The sequence below is a fragment of the Thamnophis elegans genome, chromosome Z (genome assembly GCF_009769535.1).
Source record: "Thamnophis elegans isolate rThaEle1 chromosome Z, rThaEle1.pri, whole genome shotgun sequence".
Taxonomy (NCBI): Eukaryota; Metazoa; Chordata; class Lepidosauria; order Squamata; family Colubridae; genus Thamnophis; species Thamnophis elegans.
In genome coordinates, this window is record NC_045558.1 from 128,755,059 (window position 1) to 128,776,815 (window position 21,757).

At 43.1% G+C, this 21,757-nt stretch overlaps 1 protein-coding gene across 1 annotated transcript; it reads right to left on the reverse strand.

The window, feature by feature from the left end:
* Positions 1-1,478: 1,478 nt before the first annotated feature.
* On the reverse strand, positions 1,479-6,444 carry LOC116521749 (vomeronasal type-2 receptor 116-like). Its single transcript, XM_032236408.1, has 4 exons — positions 6,379-6,444; positions 5,749-5,976; positions 2,456-2,582; positions 1,479-2,377 (listed from the first exon to the last, which is right to left on the reverse strand). Exons 1-4 carry the CDS (start codon positions 6,442-6,444, stop codon positions 1,479-1,481), a joined length of 1,320 nt encoding a protein of 439 aa, XP_032092299.1.
* Positions 6,445-21,757: the final 15,313 nt, after the last annotated feature.

Sequence of the window (21,757 nt, forward strand, 5' to 3'; positions counted from 1 at the left end):
TCCGGAGGCTTCCCTGAAGGGAAGGGGCCTCCTGAGAAGTTATCATTTGCTGAGGAGGCCGGCCAAGGCTGCACTCACTGCCCAGTGAAGCACTTGGACTCCCACTAATGGATGGAGGGGCTGGAACTACTAAACAAGGAGCCAATCCTTTAAAAGAAAAAAGGTTTTTTTTTATTAAACACACATTAAGACATCGGACACAGTATAACCATCCTGGCAATGTCTTTGCCATACATACTAAAATATGCTAAATATCATAACCGCCATGCTTATTTACAATTGGTCTATTCAGTATTTACAAATATAAAAATATTATACTTCCATCCATGTTACTTTGTTAAAACTTTCTTTTCATGAGCGGATGTTTATTGTTCAGTTCAGGTCTCATCACAATGATAAAACACTTGGGAAGAAAGATGCATACCAATAAGCCATAAGGGCTCAAACCATTACTCTCTTTAAGTAACATTCGGAGTACAGGAAATCCCCAATTTCTGACTGCAATTGAGTGCAGACTCATGGTCATAAGTCATGATGGTCATTTCACAGATCACTGGAAGTTTCCAGCAAACAATAATCATAAATGATGCTTGCATGACTGTGAGATGCTGCAAGCAGCCATAAATGTGGGATGATTGCTGAGCATTCAAAATGTACAAACAAAATAACAGAGTTGGAGGGTGGGACCTTCAAGGTTTTCTACCTATGAAGAAGGAAACCCAATATCATTTTGTAATGACCATTACACAGGATATGTAAACAGCTTTATTTGTATGTAATCCCACTTTTTTTACACATTCTAGTGAGCATATCAATTAAGATACAGATACATTTATAATTCAATTTAACCAATATATTTAGTCAGAGATCACCATCGCATGCTGAAATATATCAATAAATCAATTTGTACTATTATTTATTTATTTATTTATTTTATTTTTATTTTTGAACATTTATAGGCCGCCCTTTTCCCTGAGGGGACTCAGGGCGGCTTACAATCACAAAGGAAAGGGAGTGTAGGACAGTGCAAAAAGAAATGTGAACAAAAAATAAATTAAACAATAAAACTCAACATTTACTCAACATTCGGGAGGGGCGAAAATAGGCTTAGCCCCAGACCTGACGGGCTAGCCAGTTCTTGAGGGCTGTGCGGAAGGCCTGGACAGTGGTGAGGGTACGAATCTCCACGGGGAGATTGTTCCATAGTGTTGTAGCCGCAACAGAGAAGGCTCTCCTCTCATTTATTGTGTGTGTGTTTGTGTGTGTGTTTATGTGTGTGTGTGTGTGTGTGTGTGTGTGTGTGTGTGATTGACTTCCATAAGGAAAAACACAGTTCTTTCCTATCCAAATATCAGGTTTAGGGTAAATATTGCAACATAACAACTCAAATATAATTTCATGTTGTTCATTATTCTAAATGTGCAAGTGGAAAACATCTCCAAAATCTATATATAAATGATGTGAAGCAAATGGAGTTGTCAAAAGTTCCTTTTCATGAGCTGGTGTTTATTGTTCAGTTCAGGTTTCATCACAATGATAAAACACTTGGGAAGAAAGATGCACGCCAATAATCCAGCACTGGAGGAGATCATGGAGAAGATCTCCACAGCCAACATGTATTTTCCCCTAGTGCTTAGATAGGTTGGAATAAAACACAGCCAAACACTACAGAAGACCAACATGCTGAAGGTGATGAATTTGGCTTCATTGAAGCTGTCAGGTAACTTCCTAGCTAGAAAAGCAGCAGAGAAACTAACCAGAGCAAGAAAACCCATAAAGCCCAAAACACAGCAGAACATAACAGAGTCTTCATTGCACTCCAAGATGACTTCTTCAGACATTGACTGTGTATCAAAATCTGGATATGGTGGGGATATTATCAGCCATGCAGCAGAAATACATATTTGAACAAAGGAGCAGAAAAGAATAATGTAGCTGACCATTCTTCCACCCACCCATTTCCTCAGTTTAGAACCAGGTTTGGTGGCCATGAATGCTAGAACCACAACAAAGGTTTTGGCCAATACACAAGAAATTGCTATGGAAAAGATGAGGCCAAAAGCTGGTTGTCGAAGGAGACAAAAAACCTTATCTGGTCTCCCAACAAATAGAAAGACAGAAAGGAAAGAGAGGAGAAGGGAAAGTAGGAGTATATACGTGAGAATCCGGTTGTTGGCTTTGACGATGGGAGTGTCTTTGTGTTTAATGAATACTGTGATGATCAAAGTTGTCATTAAAGAAAAGAAAAGGGAAAGAACAGTCAGACTGATCCCCAAGAGTTCTTCATAGGACAAAAAGGTGATCCGCTTTGGAATGCACATATTTTTCTCAGGATTCGGATATTGATCTATAGGACATAGCGAGCAGTCATCCATATCTAAAAAAGAACACATACAGTTGATTACAGGCAGTGTTTTACAATGTCTTAGTCCCATTATATTTCAAATTTTCCTACCTTTCTCCTTTGATATTTTCCCCTCTGGACATATATGGCAATCATAGCAGCAAAATGATTCCCCTTCTTTCTTAGCCTTGTTGTATCCTACCTCACAAGGATCATTACACAAGGATAAAGGTAATGCCTGTCAATAAATGAAGAAGAATGTTTTAAGATATAGAGGGCAAAAGAAACGTTCAGAGTGATACTGTTAAAGTAGAATTAAAATAATAAAAATGAATTGATAAGCAAAAGTGATGAGATGATATCATTTAGTTGTACCGTATTTTTCGGAGTATAAGATGTACCTTTTTTCCTCAAAAAAGGCTGAAAATCTGGGTGCATCTTATACATCAAATACAGCATTGTTTGCCTTCCAAAGCCCCACCCCCTTCACCAAAATGCCTCTGCATACCCTTATGGAGGCTTTCAGAGAGCTCCTGGGGGCTGGGGAGTGCAGAAATGAGCAAAAAATATCAGCTTTTTTTCTGTTTCCTTTTTCAAATTATAAGCCAGCCAATGTCGTGGTTTATTTGCATTTTCAAAAAAGTTTTGTTTTGTTGATTTTATTTTGTTTGCCAAAACTTCATATTCTATCAAGTTCAGTTTGTTTTTGCACATTTTTTTTTTTTATTTTTTTGTTTTGTGGGTTTTTCTGCAGCTCGGTCTCTGAACTTTTATATTTTAATTCCAACTTTTTTTGAATTTGTTTGTTTTGCCTATTCTTTTCCCTAAGTATGTTATTATGAGGCCTCTGATATATGCTTTACAGGTGTCCCATACATTCTGTAATGATTTGTCTTCCTTTCTATTTTCTTGGAAGAAATATGTCAGTTCTGTCAAAAACGTCTGGAAATGTTTTTCATTTAATATTCTCGAGTTTAAAGTCCATCTCCCCTTTTTCCTCTGTCCCTTCCAAGTCATTGTTATTGGATTATGATCAGCCCATGTCCTTATTAAATATCCACATCATATCTATTCTTAACCAGGGCAAGTGTTTGTTTGAGTAGAAAGTATATTGTCTTTCTTTCGGGTGTCTTAGTCTCCAAACATCTTGCAAATTTAATTCTTCCGCCATTGTGAAAAATCTTTTGGGCAGGTTTTTTCTCAGCTTCTTGTTCATCTTTCTGGATTTATGGTCCATTCTATTATTTACGATTGTATTAAAGTCTCCTGATATACATATATCTTGGTATTCATATTCTATTATCTTTTTGTGTAGTTTTCCCAAAAAAATCTTCTTGCTTATCATTTGGGTGTATATTGCCTTTAATAATATCTTTCTCAAATTCATCATTCTCTCCACCATCAATATTCTTCCCTCCCCATCTTCAAAAATTATATTTGATTGAATTGTCTTTCTAATATATGGTGCTATTCTTTTTTACTTTGGTCAGTCAGAGTTGTGTATCAATTACCTAGTTTTACCTGTTCCAAAAAAATTCTGTGTTTCTTTCTAGTTTCCAAGTTTCCAAGTTTAATAAAATTTGTATGCCGCCCACTCCCATTGGGACTCTGGGCGGCTCACAAAAAGACAAAAAAAAAAACCTTTTAAAATTTAAAAATAGAAAATACAATATTAAAACTCCACATCATCCATTCCATCTAAGCGGGGCTGGATATCAATCAACAGCCCCAGGCCTGCCGGAACAGCCAGGTCTTGATGGCTTTACGGAAGGCCGGGAGAGTGGTAAGGGTCCGGATCTCAGCGGGTAGATCGTTCCACAGGGCCGGTGCAGCAACAGAGAAGGCCCTCCCCCGGGGAGCCTCCAGCCTGCATTGTCTGGTTGACAGCACCTGGAGGAGGCCCAACTTGTGCGATCTTGTTGGTCATTGGGAGGTAAATGGCAGGAGGCGGTCTCTCAGGTAGCCAGGTCCTAAACCATGTAGGGCTTTAAAAGTAACGACTAGCACCTTGAAGCGCGTCTGGAGACCAATGGGGAGCCAGTGCAGCTCACAGAGGATAGGTGTAACATGGGTGTATCTAGATACACCCCATATCGCTTGCACGGCTGTGTTCTGGACCAGCTGTAGTCTTCGAACACTCTTCAGGGGCAGCCCCAATTCTAATATGTACTTCTTGTAAGCATATAATGTCCAATTTCAATTTCTTTAATTTGTTTAATGTTCTTCTTTTTATTGCCAAATTTAGTCCATTTATGTTAATTGAGATTACTTTTATTTCTTCCTCCATGTCATTGGTTTATAGATTTATTTGATTTAGTCAACTAAATTCTCAGCTTCCTCTGTTCCTTTGTCTCTTTGGCCTTTGCTCCTTCTCTTAGTTCTTTCTCTTCCTGTTCTTTCTCCATCTTCCCTTGATCTTTCCCTTTAGCTTCCTAGCATTTGGCTCCTCCCTCTTTTCTTACCAACTTTCCCTCCTATGCTTCTATATGTTGTTCATAGAATAATTCTCCTTTCTCTAGTGTATCTAATCTGTGTCTTTGTTCTTGCCAGTTTACCAAAATGGAAACAGACATCTAAAACTCATCACTTCTTTAATCGGACTCTTAGTCAGGAAGTGGTATTATTTTCTTAATTCTCTAACCTTCCTTGCAATTTGCTTCAATACCACTATCTCTCTAGACTTGTATTTGATTATGGTACTTCGTGTTGCTTGCAATATTTCATTTTTTAGAATTTTTTAAAATGAATCTTACATGTACCTCTCTGAACAGATTATTTTTCATTGCATATCTTGTATGTACTCTAAATGTCTTGTCAATTCCGCCTATATTGTGTTCCTTACATATTTCTGTGACTTCTGAGAGGATTTCCGCAATCTTCCCTGCTAAATTCTTTCCTTTCTCCTCTTCAATGTTCTGAAATCTTAGGTAGAATTCAGATCGTTCCATTTCCCAGAATATGAATTGATAAGCAAAAGTGAGGTGATGATATTATTTAGTTGTATTTGTTGTGAAATTATCATTCATTAAATACCTACAATATTGGTATTTTCCAAAACCATCATCCACTTTCTCCAGAGACAATTTCTATGCTGGCCAGTTAAATGTCTTAATTATGAACTGATGAAGGGAAATACACTGTATTTTATGTTCTATATCAAAACCATCAAAAACCATAGTCCATAACTCATAGAGTGCCAAAGTAAAGGATACAATATTCTATGCCAAGGATTAGAGAGGTAAATATTCTTATAGATATTTCTTTCTTCCCCAGGACATATGTTCTTAGATTAGTTCAGAGATGATGCTCTGGAACACTCTGATGTTCAGAGATGATGCTCTGGAACTATATATATATTATGCTACATGAATGAAGACAGACCAATTTAGAATCAAACAGCTAACCTGATTAAAGCCTACTGGCCATGTGATGGAATCTAAAGAAATATTGAAGAAGTTGTCTGGTGGAGCTGTGGGATCTATCACTCCAACTTTGACCCTAAGAAAGGACTGGTTTGGGAATGTGATCCAATTGATTATATCATATCCACCAATAAATTCTCCATTTTTATCAAAGGAGACTTTTTCGCCAACACTATTGTTGAATCTGACACTTCTCAGAAAAGAATGAACCTGAAATATAGAGACAGTCAAAGAGAGAGAAAGAAAGACAGAATCAGGCAGAATTAATTGTTCAAAACATAAGAATGATTCCAAAAGTGAGTAGATATAAAATATACCACTACTGAAAAAAAAACCAAAAAATCCAATTGCCTCTTGAAAACAGTACCTTTGGGATTTCAGGAAAACATAGTTCACACAATGTGAATGTGAGGAAGGGATAAACAGACTGAATGCAACTGTTACATGCAATAGTGCCAACATACATAGAATGGGTTTCTTAGTTTGGCCTACATGTTGGGATTGACAGTTTTTTGGAGGTCTCTATAAACAGATATATTGCCAGCTAAAGGACTAAAGAAGCTCAGGGCAATGTGAAAAGGGGGCTGGCCCTGCTAAACCTCACATGCTCACCCCGGGATCAGGCTTGGACAAAGTCAGATTGCCTTCGGCAAAGATGGTCACCCGGTATACCTGCATCCTTAGTGCGCCTTCGCTGTGCTTTGGTTGAGCCCTGCCGCTCACTTGGGGATGGTATCCCCACTCATGCACACCTTCCTGGCTTTCCAATAGCCAGCCAGGGGTCATGTGAGAAGAAGTTGAAGGAATGTCGACTTCAGGGAAACTGCCACTTTGGCTGGTGCTCACTTGGGCCTGTCCCCCTTTCCATTGAACCCTCCTCCTGGATCCTATTCCCACCCTTCATATTAGCAAGGTTGACATCAGCCATGGCTGGGTTGGGTCAGTGTCTCAAGTGGAGAGCAAGTTGCTCAACAAGGTCGGCAGGGAGCCACAGAAGAGGGGTCAGAAGAGCTGCACATGGCTCTGGAGCCGTGGGTTGCCAACACCTGTCGTAGAGGATATTATTTGTTAGAGTTTATGGAGAGATTGTGGTTATTCCACTAGCAGGCTTACCTGCCACCACATATGATTGTGGAAATATTGCCGTACTTCTTTCACTATTGTTGTTTCCCTGGGTTTGGATAGAGCGAGAGATTGCAAAGCATGTGCCACAGCATAGACTGCATTGTAAATATTGTAACTCTGTCCACTCATGCGTATTTCAAACACAGATGTGGGAAGGGTCTCAAGCCTCTCCTGTCCAGTACATTTCTTCTCAGAGGTCTCAATTTTTGAGTTTGAGAAGAAACACTCAAATGCCTGTTCCCAAAAATCCATTTGAAAATGATCATGTTGGTTGTTGTTTGGATTTAGGTTTTGAAAAAAATCCTGGAAGTTTTGGACCTCCTTTGTGTGAACTGAAAAGGATAAAACACCATGTAGGGAATGGATGTCCAAAGATTTATCAAAAGAGTTTGAAGTAAAATCTGTTTGAGAGGATGTAATCAAGATTTTTGCCTTTTTTGGTATATCCTCCACTTCTGAAAACTGAAGGAAACTTCTCAGAAATGACAGGGAGTGAATTTCACCATACAAGATTATCACATTGGCTGTGCTTGTCATGAGAACTTGGTATAAATGTAGTCCTGTGTCTATGAAATCAGTAAAATCATTGTAAAAAGTTAGGATTGGGAACTCTGCTATGAATTCAATACAGATGCCATGTTCAGAAAATGTAGGAAGCACCTCTTCTACAAATCTCTCTCCCTTCTCATCCTTCTCCATGAGAATTCCAATCCAGATCCATCCCAAATACAACAATAGCTTCAGGAGGCCCTTATGCTGGTGCGATTCTTCCGGAAACATTTGTTGGAAGAAAATTGATTGGGTCTTTTCATCCATGACTGGAGCAGAGCCATAGGTCAACTACAGAAAGATAAACATATGCAATTTCAAAGGTCTATGTGAGCTTCCAAAATGTGTGCATTTATTTGACTCTTTGGGTATCCTTATTCTTATATACTGAAACATTATGCAGCTAGTTGTCTTTATTTAGGAATATCTACCAAGATGTCACTCTTAAGTTATCAGTAAATATCTTCTCCTGGAACTAATACCTCCACTGTCTATTCATATTTAGTCATTATTCATGCAGTTTTGCTGAGCCTATCAAGCAAAAATTGTGGTGTGAACAATCTGCAACTGAACACACTCAAAACTCTAGAAACCATGGTAGACTTTAGGAGAAACCCTCCTATACTACCTCCTCTTACAATACTAGACAACACCGTATGAACAGTAGAGACCTTCAAATTTCTAGGTTCTAGCATATCTCAAGACCTAAAATGGACACCTAACATCAAAAACATCATTAAAAAGCACAACAAAGATTGTTCTTCCTGCGCCAATTCAGGAAGCTCAAACTGCCAAAGGAGCTGCTGATACAATTCTACAGAGGAATTATTGATTCTGTCATCTGCACCTCTATAACTTTCTGGTTTGGTTCTGCAACCCAACAAGACAGACACAGATTTCACAGGATAATCAGAACTGCGGAAAACACAATTACTGCCAACCTGTCTTCCATTGAGGATCTGTACACTTCATGAGTCAAAAAGAGGGCTGCGAAAATATTTACAGACCCCTCACATCCTGACATAAATTGTTTCAACTCCTACCCTCAAAACGACACTATAGAGCAATGCACACCAAGACAACTAGACACAAGAACAGTTTTTTCCCCAACACCATTACTCTGCTAAACAAATAATTCCCTCACCGCAATCAAACTGTTCACTAAGGCTGCATTACTATTACTATTAGTCTTCTCATTGTTCCTGTCACCCATCTCCTCCCACTTATGACTGCAAGACTGCAACTTTATGACTTGTATCCTTACAATTTATACACACACACACACACACACACACACACAGAGAGAGAGATAGATAGATATAGATATAGATGATATAGATATAGATATAGATATAGAGATAGAGATAGAGATAGAGATAGAGATAGAGATAGAGATAGAGATAGAGATAGATAGATAGATAGATAGATAGATAGATAGATAGATAGATAGATATATATATATATATATATATATATATATATATATATATATATATATATATATATATATATATATATATATATATATATTAGACTTATATACTGCTTCATAGGGCTTTCAGCCCTCTCTAAGCAGTTTACAGATTTTTTTAGCAAATTGAATCAGCAACTTGCCCCCACAGTCTGGGTCCTCATTTCACCCACCTCAGAAGGATGGAAGGCTGAGTCGACCTTGAGCTGGTGAGATTTGAACCGCTGAACTGCAGATCACAGTCAGCTGAAGTGGCCTACAGTACTGCACCCTAACCACTGCATCACCTCGGCTCTTTTATCAATTTTATTGATATTGATATCAATTGTTTCCTGATTGCTTATTTGTACCCTATGATTGTCATTAAGTGTTATACCTTATGATTCTTGACGAATGTATCTTGTTTTTTTTTTTATGTACACTGAGAGCATATGCAGCAACGTGTGTCCAATCACACTTGGCCAATAAAGAATTCTATTCATAAGGAATTTTATTCTATCTAAAAATATATATCTAGGAATCTGAAAATGTTCTCCTTTTTAGAGAGAAAACTATACATAACTGGGGTGGTATGGCAGAATAATAATAATGTAATTAATAAGAATATAAATATTATATAAATAATGTATCTTTAGCACATTTTACCTGAGGAACTTTATAGATGCACAATACAGTTGCCATGTGAAGAGCGATGTCAGGTGCTCCAATAACTGCAGCCAAATTTTGGGGGACACCACACTTGTAATTAGGGATGAATTTTCCCTGAGTGAAAGGCAGCAACATTGAGGCAAAGTAACTCCAGCCTGGACTAAAATTGCTGTTAAAAATGTGGAAGCCCAGCGTGACGTTGGGTAGGATCTGAGGATTTTCATTGATCTCTTTTACAGAAAATGCTAAGGCCAGGATATGCTGGTAATTCTGAAAAACTATTCTGAAAAACATTTTTTTAAAAAACCCATTAAGAAAACTCTGTTTCACATTATGACACTTGAGGTGTATGAGTACAATCATTTGTGGAATATGTTTTAGTGCAATGTACAGGTAGTCTTTGACTTACAACCGTTCATTTAGTGACCATTCAACGTTACAACAGCACTGAAAAAAATGACTTATGACCATTTTTAACACTTACGACCCTAACATCATCCCCATGGCCATGTGATCAAAATTCAGACACTAAGCAACTAACTCACTTTATGACGGTTGCAGTGTTACAAGATCACATTACCACCTTTTGTGACCCACTGACAAACAAAGTCAATGCAAAAGCCAGATTCACTTAAGATTTAATTTAAGATTTAAGATTTAATAAATTTGTATGCCGCCCAATCCCGAAGGACTTAACAACTGTTTTACTTAAGAACATTGGCAAGAAAGGTTGTAAAATGGGACAAACCTCCCTTTTGTCAGCCAGTTGCGAATTCATCTGGTGGTGATGCTATCGATTCCATTTTTTTCTAGGTTTCTACTTTTCTAGAAGTACTTTGTTGAATACCTTGCTGAAGTCTAAGTATATTATGGCTACAGTATTTCGCTGGTCTACTAATTTAGTCACTATGTTAAACAATGAAATATGATTGGTTTTGCTTTATCTGTTTTTAACAAACCCATGTGACTGCTAGTTATTACTTTACTTGTTTCTAGAAGAGCCAAGGTGGCGCAGTGGTTAAATGCAGCACTGCAGGCTACTGCTAGATCAGCAGTTCAGCGGTTCAAATCTCACCGGCTCAGGGTTGACTCAGCCTTCCATCCTTCCGAGGTGGGTAAAATGAGGACCCAGATTGTTGGGGGCAATATGCTGACTCTCTGTAAACCGCTTAGAGAGGGCTGAAAGCCCTATGAAGCGGTATATAAGTCTACTGCTATTGCTATTGCTATGTTGGCAGATCTGTTTTTTTTTCTTTTCCAGCATCTTCCTGTGTATTAATGCTAAGCTGATTGGTATGTAGTTTCCTGGGTCCATTCCCCCCCCCCCTTTGAAGATGGGAACCACATCAGCTCTTTTCCAATCCTCTGGTAGTTCTCCAGTGCACCAGGATTTTTGAAAGACATGGTACAGTTGTTCTAAGACGTCAGCTGCCATCTCCTTTAGAATTCTGGGATGTAATCCGTCATGTCCCGGTGATTTATATTCATCGAGATTAGACAGGTGTTCACTTGTCTAAATGCAGCACTGCAGGCTACTGCTAGATCAGCAGGTCAGCGGTTCAAATCTCACCGGCTCAGGGTTGACTCAGCCTTCCATCCTTCCGATTCATCCTTCCGAGGTGGGTAAAATGAGGACCCAGATTGTTGGGGGCAATATGCTGACTCTCTGTAAACCGCTTAGAGAGGCCTGAAAGGCTTATGAAGCGGTATATAAGTCTACTGCTATTGCTATTGCTATTGCTACTATTTTTTTTTTGCTTATTTTAACTTTTATTTCTAGTCTGTCTTTTACAGTTATATTTTTGATAGGTGGGCTATAGTTTCTTTTTGCCTGAAGATCAATGCAAAGAATGAGTTAAGCAGCTCTGCTTTCTCTCTGTTGCCTGTTATTTGTGACCCTGGCAGAATCCCCATGGCCATGTGATCAAAATTCACACACTTAGCAATAACTCACATTTATGATGGTTGCAGTATTCCAAGATCATGTGATCACCTTTTGTGATCTTCTGACTAGCAAAGATTGTAAACTGGGACAAAACTCACTTAACAAATGTCTCACAGAACAACAGAAATCTTGGCCTCATTTTGGTTACAAGCTGAGGACTAGCTGTATTTAGTATTCTGTTCAGATTCTCAAAAATGCAGACCAAAATATTAGCACGTTTATACGCCTCCACAGCCTGGAATGATTTTTAAGAAAAAAATTGGTTTGCAATTGGACATATTATTTCTGAATAAATGAGAAAGGCTCAATATCAAACTCCAGCTGTTAAGAAAGGCTTATATCAAGTAGAAAAATGCTGAATTGTGATACTAGAAATATCAAATAAAAAAACCCATATGTGCTCCCACCTAAATTTTAGTGGTAGATCTTCCTGAATTAATTCTCATCTACCTCAATATTTACACTGAATGCTTGTTACATATGATTTGTCAGAATGGAAATTTGGCTTCTTTTCAAATTTATGTGGAAGCTTATAAATAAAACTAGGCAGCCTATTTAATATTACTGGAAAATATTTTGAGCAATGACCAGAACTTGAAAATAAATTGATCATGTACTTGCATAAGTCTATCTTGAAGTCCATGAGAAGGATGTTGACTGAAATCAATGGGGTCAGAAAATGTCAAGCACACAGAAAGAATGCCAGCAATGTTAACATCTCCAGGCTGATGATAGGTGTGATGAATAGGAAGAGGCTCAATAAGATCACATTGAAGGACAGGATCCTTGCTTGCCAATTGAGGCAATACTGTTAACAGCAACTCTGTGATTGCTAACAACTTCCATAAATGTCCTCTTTCTGTGTATAAATGGCAGCAACAAGTTCCGTCTAGGAGATCATGCTGGACTGACTTTTTCAGCTGTTTTTCAGACAAAAGTAGAAAGTGCAACATACTGTCATATCAACTCACATAGGACATTTGAATGTGAATTTCATGATGAATATTAATAGTATTCTTCAGTGTCAATTACTCATTTTTCCATAGTGTCCCATGAGATTTGGAAGAGACAAACTGCCTAATTCCATAATGATGGGGAGTCAGTCCCCTGTGTAAAGATCATGCAAGGGCATCTGGAGAGAGGGAGGCCGAAACCAGAAGACAAAAAAATGAAATACAAGATACAAGTTTATACAAATATATAAATGGGTGTAGCCATTTATATAGATGAGGGGTACTCAAACTTTCTAAACAGAGTTCCAATTCATGGTCACTCAGACTGTTGGGGAGCCAGACTATTGCTTGATTTGCCTAATAACTGGCTGGGTGGGCATGTGACTGAGTGGTTGGCTAAGTGGTAGTGTGCCTGGGTGGGCATGATTGATTGATTGATTGATTGATTACATTTATATGCCGCCCTTTTCTCCGAAGGGGACTCAGGGCAGCTCACAATTCAATCAGGGAAGGAGGTACAGACAGGGGGATAAAAAGACGAGACATAACAATACAAAATTAAAAAACACACAACAACCATACCATTCGAGAAGGGGGGCAAAAACTCTTTAGCCCCAGGCCTGTTGGAACAGCCAGGTTTTAAGGGCTTTGCGGAAGGCCTGGAGGGTGGTGAGGGTTTGAATCTCCACGGGGAGTTCGTTCCAGAGGGTCGGAGCAGCCACAGAGAAGGCTTTCCTCCGGGTAGTCGCCAGTCGGCATTGGCCGGCGGATGGAATTCGAAGGAGGCCTAATCTGTGTGATCTGATCGGTCTATTGGAGGTAATTGGCAGCAGGCGGTCTCTCAAGTACCCAGGTCCAATACCATGAAGGGCTTTATAAGTGACGACTAGCACCTTGAAGCGTATCCGAAGACCAATAGGCAGCCTGTGCAGCTCGCGGAGGATAGGTGTTACTAGGGGTGGGTTTCAAAAATTGTTCGAACCACCTCCGTGGGCGTGGCCTCCTTTGGGGAGTGGCTTGCCGCCCATGTGACCGGATGGGAGTGGCTTGCCACCCATGTGACCGGATGGGAGTGGCTTGCCGCCCATGTGACCGGATGGGAGTGGCTTGCCGCCCATGTGACCGGATGGGAGTGGCTTGCCGCCCATGTGACCGGATGGGAGTGGCTTGCCGCCCATGTGACCGGATGGGAGTGGCTTGCCGCCCATGTGACCGGATGGGAGTGGCTTGCCGCCCATGTGACCGGATGGGAGTGTCCAAGACGATGTCACTGAATTCTTTCCCCCAACTACAATATGATTAAAATAAGTACAAAAACAATAAAAGAGCTACTTACAGATGGAAGATGCCTGTTCTTGCCAGTCTTCAGAATCACGGACTCCAATGAATGGGCTGCACAAAGAAGAGACACAGAAAGCAAGACTTTAATTGCATGGACTGCATTGGGATGAAACCAGCACACAAAATAATAGAAAAGGAAAATTACTCTCCTTTTTTGCGTCTTCTGCACCACCACCTCACCATCTTGCTCCAAAAACCTGCACAAAGGACAGACACAGAAAGAAACGCCTTAATTGCTGGCACTTCACTATCTCAAGGAGGAAGACAAGACAGAGCACACCACACCCAGCAATAAAGACAGGTACTTACAGGGGAAGCATCTCTGGCTTGCCGGTCTTCTGCACACCACCGTATTACATCTAGGCTGATTGGCTTTGCTTGGCTCCAAATACCTGCACAAAGGACAGACACGGAAAGCAACACCTGAATTGCTGGCACTTCACTATCTCAAGGAGGAAGACAAGACAGAGCACACCACACCCAGCAATAAAGACAGGTACTTACAGGGGAAGCATCTCTGGCTTGCCGGTCTTCTGCACACCACCGTATTACATCTAGGCAACAGGAGCAGGAAGCTTTCACCAAATCCCTGGATAAGTCAACTGAGAAACATTTATCCAGTACCTGCACAATATTTTCCACGGTTTACGATCTGGCGCAGAGATGTAATCCATTCTCAGACATCGAAGCGCAAGTAAATTTGCTGAATACGCTTGGAGTGGATGTTGGAGTTGGCTTGCATTCACGAAGAACTGCAGTAAAAATTATTGACTTCATTGCGAAACAGATCAAGACCACCGTGTTTTCAACGATTATTGCAAATAATCGAAAGGTGTGCCTAATAATTGATGAAGCCTCAACACTTTCAATGACAGCAGTGCTGATAGTTTTTGTTAGAGTTGAGGATCCAGAATGCCCAGCAACCATCTTCGTTGAGCTTCTGGAATTAGAGAGACAAGATGCGGAGACCATATATTCCGCAGCAATGGAAAGCTTGCACAAAGTTGGATTCACCACCGAATATCTACGGAAGAACTTAATCGCTTTCTGCTCCGATGGCGCCATATAAACAAACAGGAAAGATATAGTCTTTCATCCAAGAAGATAGTTCAAGAATGAATGTCATATTCCCAGAGCAATACAGATTTCCTTTTTCTGAAATTTAGTTCTCAGTTCCAAAAGACAGGAATATATGAATGCATATGAAATTATGAATTAGTACTTAGGTCGGTCCAAGAAGCTATTCAGAAGTTAGTGGTTAGAAGAGCAATCGTAAAGGTAGATTACGTGGGATGTGTTTGCACAACAGTGGAAAAACAGAGATATGTAAATGAATAAATATTACAATGTGCAGGAATAAATAAATTGACAATTAAAATCAAGAAGGCTTTGAATACTTTTTCACGTGGGATTGGTTTTAGCTATTGCCAACTAACGGAAACAGGAATTAGAAAGCCAAAAGTATGAAAGAAAAGACCAATTATGTAAAGAAAGGTCCCTAAAATGTATAAGGAAATATTACTAGATCATTATTAATGCGTAGATAACTGTGGGACATTACACACACACACACACACACAAACTATGATGGAAAACACAAAAAAATAAGAACAACCCCCCCCCCCAAGACTGCGAATGAAACCAGGTTTTTTTTCCCTAAGCCTAAGGACAGGAAAGACAAAGCCACTGGAATAAAAACCATCAAGGCATTGCGGGCAATTTTAAAGGACAGGCATTCACAGAACCATCAACCACCTCAGAATTACCTAAACAATGAGGGTGAAACACACTAAATCTGATTTTCTAGGATACATACACTTAGCGACCATGTTTCACACTTAGCGACCATTTTCACACTTAGCGACCGTTGCAGCATTCTCATGGCCACGCGATCAAAATTTTGATGCTTGGCAACAGATTCGTATTTATGCTGGTTTCAGTGTCCTGGGGTCCTGTAATTGCCTTTTGTGACCTTTTGACAAAGTCAAATGGGGAAACCAGATTCACTTACTTGTGTTAGTAACTTGTCAGCTGCAGTTATTCACTTAAGAACTGTGGCCAGAAAGGTGGTATAGTGACCAAAGTTACAATGGCATTGAAAACAGTGACTGATGACCATGTTTCACACTTAGCGACCATTTTCACACTTAGCGACCGTTGCAGCATTCTCATGGCCACGCGATCAAAATTTTGATGTTAGATCCCAAGGTTTCAGTAAAACTATTCAATCATAATTAGTTTCATGCATTAGGATTATTTCAAAGCACAAGCAATAATTCATATTTCATTTCAAACTATGCCAACACACAATAACATAAATGAAACCATTACTAATATTCCACACACAATAAGTTACAATAAAACTATTATAAAAAATTCAATGCACAATACATTTCAAAGTATTGAGTGAAGAATACTTTAAAAAGGTTTATTTTAATTTATTTTGGATAGAATCTTTTTTTAAATTGTCTAAGACGATTTAAAAAAATATTATATCCAAAATAAATTAAAGTAAACCATTTTAAAGTATTCTACACTCAATACTTATATGTAAAACTATTATAAAAAATTCTATGCATTAAATAAAATATTTTAAAATACATTAAAATAATAATTAAATAAAACCGGGCCACTTACCAGCAGCAGGCAGAATCAGCAGCACTCCGATGCGATGGATGGATCCTCGTCGCGATGGCAGGCAGCAGGAACAGGTAAGAAACCTGACTGGAGGGACAAGGCTAGGTAAAGTCACTTAGGTTGCCTGGCATGCTTAGCAAGCCAGGCGAGGGTAGAGGGGAGGTGGGGGGCTTGCTTCCCTAGCGAAAACTAGACGGTCGCAGCCACGGCCACGCGTAGTACGCGAGGCCGCGGCTTTTGCAGGGGAAGGCCTGGAGGACTTCCCTTTCGCAAGCGAGGCCGCGGCGGCGCCGGCGGCGCCCGCACAACACGGAGGCGGCCACGCGTAGTACGCGAGGCCGCGGCTTTTGCAAGGGAAGGCCTGGAGGACTTCCCTTTCGCAAGCGAGGCCGTGGCGGCGCCGGCGCCGCCCGCACAACACGGAGGTGGCCACGCGTAGTACGCGAGGCCGCGGCTTTTGCAAGGGAAGGCCTGGAGGACTTCCCTTTCGCAAGCGAGGCCGCGGCGGCGCCGGCGCCGCCCGCACAACACGGAGGCGGCCACGTGTAGTACGCGAGGCCGCGGCTTTTGCAGGGGAAGGCCTGGAGGACTTCCCTTTCGCAAGCGAGGCCGCGGCGCCGCCGGCGCCGCCCGCACAACACGGAGGCGGCCACGTGTAGTACGCGAGGCCGCGGCTTTTGCAGGGGAAGGCCTGGAGGACTTCCCTTTCGCAAGCGAGGCCGCGGCGCCGCCGGCGCCGCCCGCACCACACGGAGGCGGCCACGCGTAGTACGCGAGGCCGCAGCTTTTGCAGGGGAAGGCCTGGAGGACTTCCCTTTCGCAAGCGAGGCCGCCGCGGCGCCGCCGCCGCCCGCACCACACGGAGGCGGCCATGCGGCCTACGCGAGGCCGCGGCTTTCGAAAGTGAGGCCGCCCCCCCCCAACGACCAGAAGACGGCCACGCATAGTACGCGATGCCGCGGCTTTCACGAGGGAAGGCCTGGAGGACTTCCCTCGCGAAAGCTAGGCGGCTACCGGCGCCCCCCCACCCGAAAGCGGCCACGTGGCCTACTCGAGGCCGTGGCTTTCGCAAGCAAGGCCGCCGCCCCCACCACCCGGAGGCAGCCACGTGGCCTACGCGACGCCGCGGCTTTCACGAGGGAAGGCCTGGAGGCCTTCCCTGGCGAAACCTAGGCCGCTACCGCTGCCACCCCTATCCCCCCCCAGCTTCCTACCGCCGCTACCACCGCTGCCGTCGCCACCGCCCACCCGAAGTCCCGCCGCTAGCGTCCCGAGTCTTGCCGCCAGGGCTTGGTTGTTTACCTGTGGGGAAAGCAGCAAGCTCCTGGAAGGCGAAGGGAAGGCGTGAAGCGCGAAACGAGGCGTCTCGGCAACAAACAAACCCTTTGGAAAAGACTCTTTGAGAGAAAGATTCTTTTCAAAAGAGGAATGTTAGCCGTTGGTGCCACACTTTTAAACGAAGCCAGCCCGCTCACTGATTGGCTGGACTCCAGCCAAACAGTGAACGGCAGGCTGCGCTTAGTCCAGACGGGCGGGGGAGCGCGCGACAGGGCCCAGGACCGGTACCGGCGTTCCCGGAAGTTCCTTACTTCCGGGTTCACCGACGAACCAGATCGTGCGATCCGGTGCGAACCGGTAGGAACCCAGCCCTGGGTGTTACGTGGGTGAACCGAGGTGCACCCACAATCGCTCGCGCGGCTGCTTTCTGGACAAGCTGAAGTCTCCGAATGCTCTTCAAGGGCTGCCCCATGTAGAGCACGTTGCAGTAGTCCAGTCTAGAGGTTACAAGGGCATGAGTGACTGTTGTGAGGGCCTCCCGGTTCAGGTAGGGATGCAACTGGTGCACCAGGCGAACCTGGGCAAATGCCCCCCTGGTCACAGCTGACAAGTGGTGTTCGAAAGTCAGCTGTGGGTCCAGGAGGACTCCCAAATTGCGAACCCTTTCTGAGGGGCATACTGTTTGAACCCCCAGCCTGAGAGATGGAAAACTTGGCCAATTAGTGGGAGGGAAACACACCAGCCACTCGGTCTTATCCGGATTGAGTGCAAGCTTGTTATCCCCCATCCAGACCCTAACAGCCTCAAGGCACTGGCACATCACGTCAACCGCTTCACTGAGTTGGCACGGGGAGGACAGATACAACTGTGTATCGTCCGCATACTGATGGTATTTTATCCTGTGCCGTAGAATGATCTCACCCAGCGGCTTCATGTAAATATTAAACAGGAGGGGGGACAGGACCGAACCCTGCGGCACCCCATAATTCAGGGGCCTAGGGGTCGATCTCTGCCCTCCGACCAACACTGACTGCGACCTGTCCGAGAGGTAAGAGGAGAACCACCGTAGGAAAGTGCCTCTCACCCCCACCTCCCACAGTCGTCACAGAAGGATACCATGGTCGATGGTATCGAAGGCCGCTGAGAGGTCAAGGAGCACTAGGACGGAGGCATGACCTCCATCCCTGGCTCTCCAGAGATCATCGGTCAGCACGACCAAAGCGATTTCCGTGCTGCAGCCAGGCCTAAATCCCAACTGAAAGGGATCTAGATAATTGGTTTCCTCCAAGGACCGCCGGAGCTGAAAGGCCACCACTTTCTCAACAACCTTCCCCACAAAGAGGAGGTTGGAGACTGGACGGTAGTTGTTTAAAACGGCTGGATCCAAAGATGGCTTCTTCAGAAGGGGTCTCACCACCGCCGTCTTTAAAGCGGGGGGAAAGAACCCCTCCCGAAGGGAGGCGGTAACAACCGCCTGGATCCAGCCCCGTGTCACCTCCCTGCTGTTAACAACTAGCCAGGAGGGGCGGGGGTCCAGCACACATGTGGAGGCACTTACAGCTCCCATGGCCTTGTCCACTTCCTCAGGCGTAACAGCTTGAAAATCAATCCAGTGATGTCCATCCAGATTCTCCCCTGGTGCCTCGGCTGGTTCTGCGTAATTGGAGTCCAGGTCCATCCGAAGCCGAGCAACTTTATCCGCGAGGAATTGGACGTAGTCCTCAGCTCTGCCTTGCAAAGGATCGCTCGTATCCCTCCTGTTTAGGAGGGAACGGGTTATCCTGAACAAGGCGGCTGGGCGCGACTCAGCGGAAGCTATCAGAGAGGCAATGTGTGATCTTTTTGTCGTCCTAATTGCCCGAAGGTAGGCTCTGATGCTGGATGTTAAAAGCGCTCGGTCTGACTCAGACTTACTGGATCTCCATCGTTGCTCTAGGCGTCTCTTTCGGCGCTTCATGTCCCGGAGTTCCTCAGTAAACCAAGGAGCCCTCCTGGATCCACTGCCTCGGATCGGCCGTAAAGGCCTTTCCTGGTAGCCACAATGATGGCCTGCAAAATTTCTTGCATAGATTAGGTCCCCTACTGGAATCCAGGGACTTTTCCTGGGCATAGCCTGAGTGCAGTCTGTCTAATATTGTTCATCAGGAGAGCTGCAGGAGTTTGATTGGTTTCTGGTTGGAGGTGGCATGTTGAATAAGCAAGTCTTTTGCTATTTTCACCACCAATCCCCCTGTTCTATCCTGGCCAAAACCTCCTTGAGAGATCACACTGTCCTCTTGGCCAAGCCATTGCTAGAAGGGTGCTAAGAGATTATTAGAGCTTACCTAATTCCTTGGCCCGATAATTAAATCTGGAATTGGGCTGAGGTTAGTTGAGGCTCGTTATTGAATACCACCAAATCTGGTAACCAGTGGGTGGCAAAAAGGGAGCTCAGGGCCCTAACTAAAGCATCTGCAGTCTTTGAGGCCATTGGCACAATTTCCACCCACTTTTAGTGGGCATCCACAGCAAACAGGAGCATTTGCCCCTGAATTGGACTGGCTTAATCTATGTGGATGCAGGACCATGGGGTCTTTGGCTTTTCCCACTTTCAGGGCTGAGCTACTGGAGGTGCTGGCCTACTCTCTTGGCATTTGCCACTCTTTGAGACCCAATCTGTAATAGCTCTATCTAAATTTGGCCACCAGACATAGTTCCTTCCCAACATCTTCATATGTACTATGCCTGGGTGCTCCTCATGGAGTGGTTTAAGAACTTGCTGTTTGAGAGGGCCCAGAATGACCACCCTGCTGCCCCATAGTAGACAACCCTGCATGGTAGATAATTCATTCTGTCTTGCTTTGATGGCCCCTAATTCCTCTCCCACAATCCCCAATCCAGTACTTTGGTGATCATAAAGTCCTTTGTAGAATACATAGCAACATTGGCAGCAGTCAGGGAGCAGGGCCTGTCGTTGATGAGCAGAATGGTGTGGGCTGCTGCTGGGTCTTCAACAGCAGCAGGTAATGGGCATCATCTCCAAGCATTCGTGTGACTCATGTGCTTTCCTGGCCAGTGTACCAGGGTGTAGCAATAGGCTGCAAGGAAGACAGTCCACTTGGTCATTCTGGGTGACATCACAGGGGGCATTTGGCCATCCCTAGCTAAGGGCTTATGGTCAGTGATGAACTCAAAAGGAGGTCCATAAAGATATTCATAGAAGCGCTTGACGCTAGCCACGGCTGCCAAGGCTTCCTTGTCTAACTGGCCATAACTTCTTTCAGTTTTAGAGATAGTTTGAGAAAAGAAAGCAATTGGTGCTTCTAATCTGCTAGGTAATCTGTGTCTTAGAACTGCTCCTACTCTATAAGGAGAAGCATCACAGGCCAACACTAAAGGCAGTTTTTCATCATATTGGATTAGCACACTCTTAGATGTCAGGAGGCTTTTGACAGCTCTGAATGCAGTTTGCTCTCTTTTTTCCAAGAGCCATCATGCTTTAGTGTCTAATAACCTATATACCTGTAATGGCTCAGCCACTGAGACTTTGTGGGACAGAAAAATGCTGGGAAAGCTTGTAACTCTCTTTTATTCCTTGGTACTGGTGCACTTTGAATAGCTTTTATTTAGCTTCAGTAGGGTGAATACATCTATTAAGGCATCTATTAAGTACCCTAAAAACTCTAGCCTGGGGACTGCTATGTGGCATTTTTCCTTTTTTAATTTTAACCCAGCATCCTGGAACTTCGAAGGACTGCCCTGAGATGCTCCTGCAGCTCAATGTGAATTGCTGTGCATACCAGGACATCATCAAAACAAGGGGCGATGCCTGGTATTAAGCTCTGGAATATCCCAGTGGCTACACTTATGCCAAATTGGAGGCTATGGCACTTAAAAGCTCCTCTATGTGACAATAATTTGGGCTTCAGTAGTGTCCCTGTTCACAGGAAGTGCTAATAAGCCTGGGCTAAATCTAATTTAGCGAAGATTTTCCCATTGCCCAAAGAATGTAATAAGTGATGGACAATAGGCACTGAATAGGCCAGTTTGGGCGAATCCATTGCA

What these genes read in the sequence shown, in the direction of transcription:
- LOC116521749 (XM_032236408.1), bottom strand. Translation starts at nt 6,444, where the DNA reads ATGCAGGTATACCGGGTGACCATCTTTGCCGAAGGCAATCTGACTTTG. An exon ending in TGTCCAAGCCTGATCCCGGG is followed by an intron (nt 5,977 to 6,378) that starts GTGAGCATGTGA and finishes TCTATATTTCAG; the next exon opens with GTTCATTCTTTTCTGAGAAG. An exon ending in GGCCAGTAGGCTTTAATCAG is followed by an intron (nt 2,583 to 5,748) that starts GTTAGCTGTTTG and finishes ATTTATTGACAG; the next exon opens with GCATTACCTTTATCCTTGTG.